The sequence below is a fragment of the Diceros bicornis genome, chromosome X, assembly GCF_020826845.1.
Source record: "Diceros bicornis minor isolate mBicDic1 chromosome X, mDicBic1.mat.cur, whole genome shotgun sequence".
Lineage (NCBI taxonomy): Eukaryota > Metazoa > Chordata > Mammalia > Perissodactyla > Rhinocerotidae > Diceros > Diceros bicornis.
The window spans coordinates 96220921-96222700 of NC_080781.1; the positions used below are offsets into that span (position 1 = coordinate 96220921).

Below are 1780 nucleotides of genomic sequence, written 5' to 3' on the forward strand. Positions count from 1 at the left end.
TGGAGTTGGGGGCGAGCTCGGCCGTGACGCGGGTCCCTCACGTGACCGGGAGCTGCAGAGCGACGCAGCCTTCGGTGCAGTCGTCACTCCCGTCTGGGTACCAGCTCCCCGCTGCCCTGCGCACGGCGGGCTGGCATCGGGCCCGGGGAAAGCGGAGCAGGTAAGGGCCCCGGGGCCGCGCGCCGAGGCCCGGGCGGCAGCGGACTGCCTACCCCGGAGACCGGCGCGGGGAATCAGCGCAGCGGGTCCCGGCCAGCTTTCTCCACATCCCGGCGTTCTTGGGAACATAAATAGTCCCCCTGGGGTGGGGGGGTGCAGGAGCGGCAGGGATCCAGGGAGGGCAGTAGAGCAACTAAGAGCAATGGGAAATCACCCCCGAGTTCCTGCAGGAAAATGGTGAACCCTGAGGCAGGCGGGGCGAGGGGCGGCAGACGCGGGGCGGAGGCGGCCGGGGGGCCCGGCGCTGGGAAGGGGCCGGGCAGCGGCGGGTCGGCGCCGAGCGCTTGGCAACAGTCCCCGCTCTCTCCACCTCGGCCCTCTGCAGGTGTAAGTGTCAAGTGTCGAGGCAGCGCACTTGGAGCGAGAATCAGGAGGAGGAGGCGACAGCAAGGATAGGCCCAGGTCGGTGCGGGGGACAGGTGCAGGGCCCAGTCTGAGACCGCTTCCCAACTTCCCCATCCCCCGTCCCCTGTCCTCCATTTTGGTCTTTGCTGAGCTCTGGGAAAGAATCCTGGAAAAGGAAAAATGGTGGGCTTTGGGGGAGGGAGGGAAAAGGAGAGAGCCGGAGGGTGGGGCTGGAATTGGAGGCCCCCTAGAGGGCGCACGAAGCTCCAAAGGTGGGGGAAAAATGAAATTTAACAAAAACCTTTGATATCAAGGCTCTGAATCCTGCTGGTCGTTGCACCAAGTATTCAGTCTCTCTCCTTGCCTTTGTCTTACTTGTGTTCAAAGAAAAACCAGAAAAAAAAAATCTCATTATGGCAAATATCCACCAGGAAAACGAAGAAATGGAGCAGCCCATGCAGAATGGAGAGGAAGACCGCCCTCTGGGAGGGGGCGAAGGTCACCAGCCAGCAGGAAATAATAGAAGGGGACAGGCTCGCCGACTTGCCCCTAATCTCCGATGGGCCATACCCAATAGGCAGGTCAATGATGGGATGGGTGGAGATGGAGATGATATGGAAATGTTCATGGAGGAGATGAGAGAAATCAGGAGAAAACTTAGGGAGCTGCAGTTGAGGAATTGTCTGCGTATCCTCATGGGGGAGCTCTCTAATCACCATGACCATCATGATGAATTTTGCCTTATGCCTTGACTCCTGCCATTTTCCATGAGATTAATACTGTGATTCCCACTGTTGTTTTCTTTTTCCTTGCATTTTCCTGTTATGCCTTTACTGATCCGTTTGCTGTGAACCTTATGTGATTTCCATGTGTCAGATGGGTTCTGTGTTACTAGTTTCTAATTGGAGATTGCCTTGGCACCCAGTCTAAGTTTCTGTCTACAGTCAAGTTTCACCCATTTGCATGGAAAAATGTAAAGTTAATAAAGCAATTAAAAAGCAGTCTATACATTTATTATTGTCTCATTTATATTTATATATACATATATATGTATTATGTGAACCCACCAAAAATCTGAAATCAAATATCCCAAGGTGTTAATTGGGGTACATTACTCTGGTTGGATAACATGGGACTTTTTTTCCTTTTATTATCTGGAGTTTTAGAAACAATGAAAACAATTTTTCAGTGAGTCTGTGAACATAGTACACGTACA

General features: G+C 53.3%; 1 protein-coding gene across 1 annotated transcript; it reads left to right on the top strand.

The window, feature by feature from the left end:
• The first annotated feature begins 525 nt into the window (after nucleotides 1-525).
• LOC131401270 (protein BEX3) lies at nucleotides 526-1565 on the top strand. The gene is made up of 2 exons (XM_058536414.1): nucleotides 526-621; nucleotides 996-1565. The coding sequence occupies exon 2, from the start codon at nucleotides 1008-1010 to the stop codon at nucleotides 1314-1316; it is 309 nt and encodes a 102-aa protein (XP_058392397.1). The 5' UTR covers nucleotides 526-621; nucleotides 996-1007; the 3' UTR covers nucleotides 1317-1565.
• The last annotated feature ends 215 nt before the right edge of the window (nucleotides 1566-1780 follow it).

Bases quoted from the DNA above. Each gene is read 5' to 3' on its own strand.
- LOC131401270 (XM_058536414.1), top strand. From the start codon at position 1,008: ATGGAGCAGCCCATGCAGAATGGAGAGGAAGACCGCCCTCTGGGAGGG.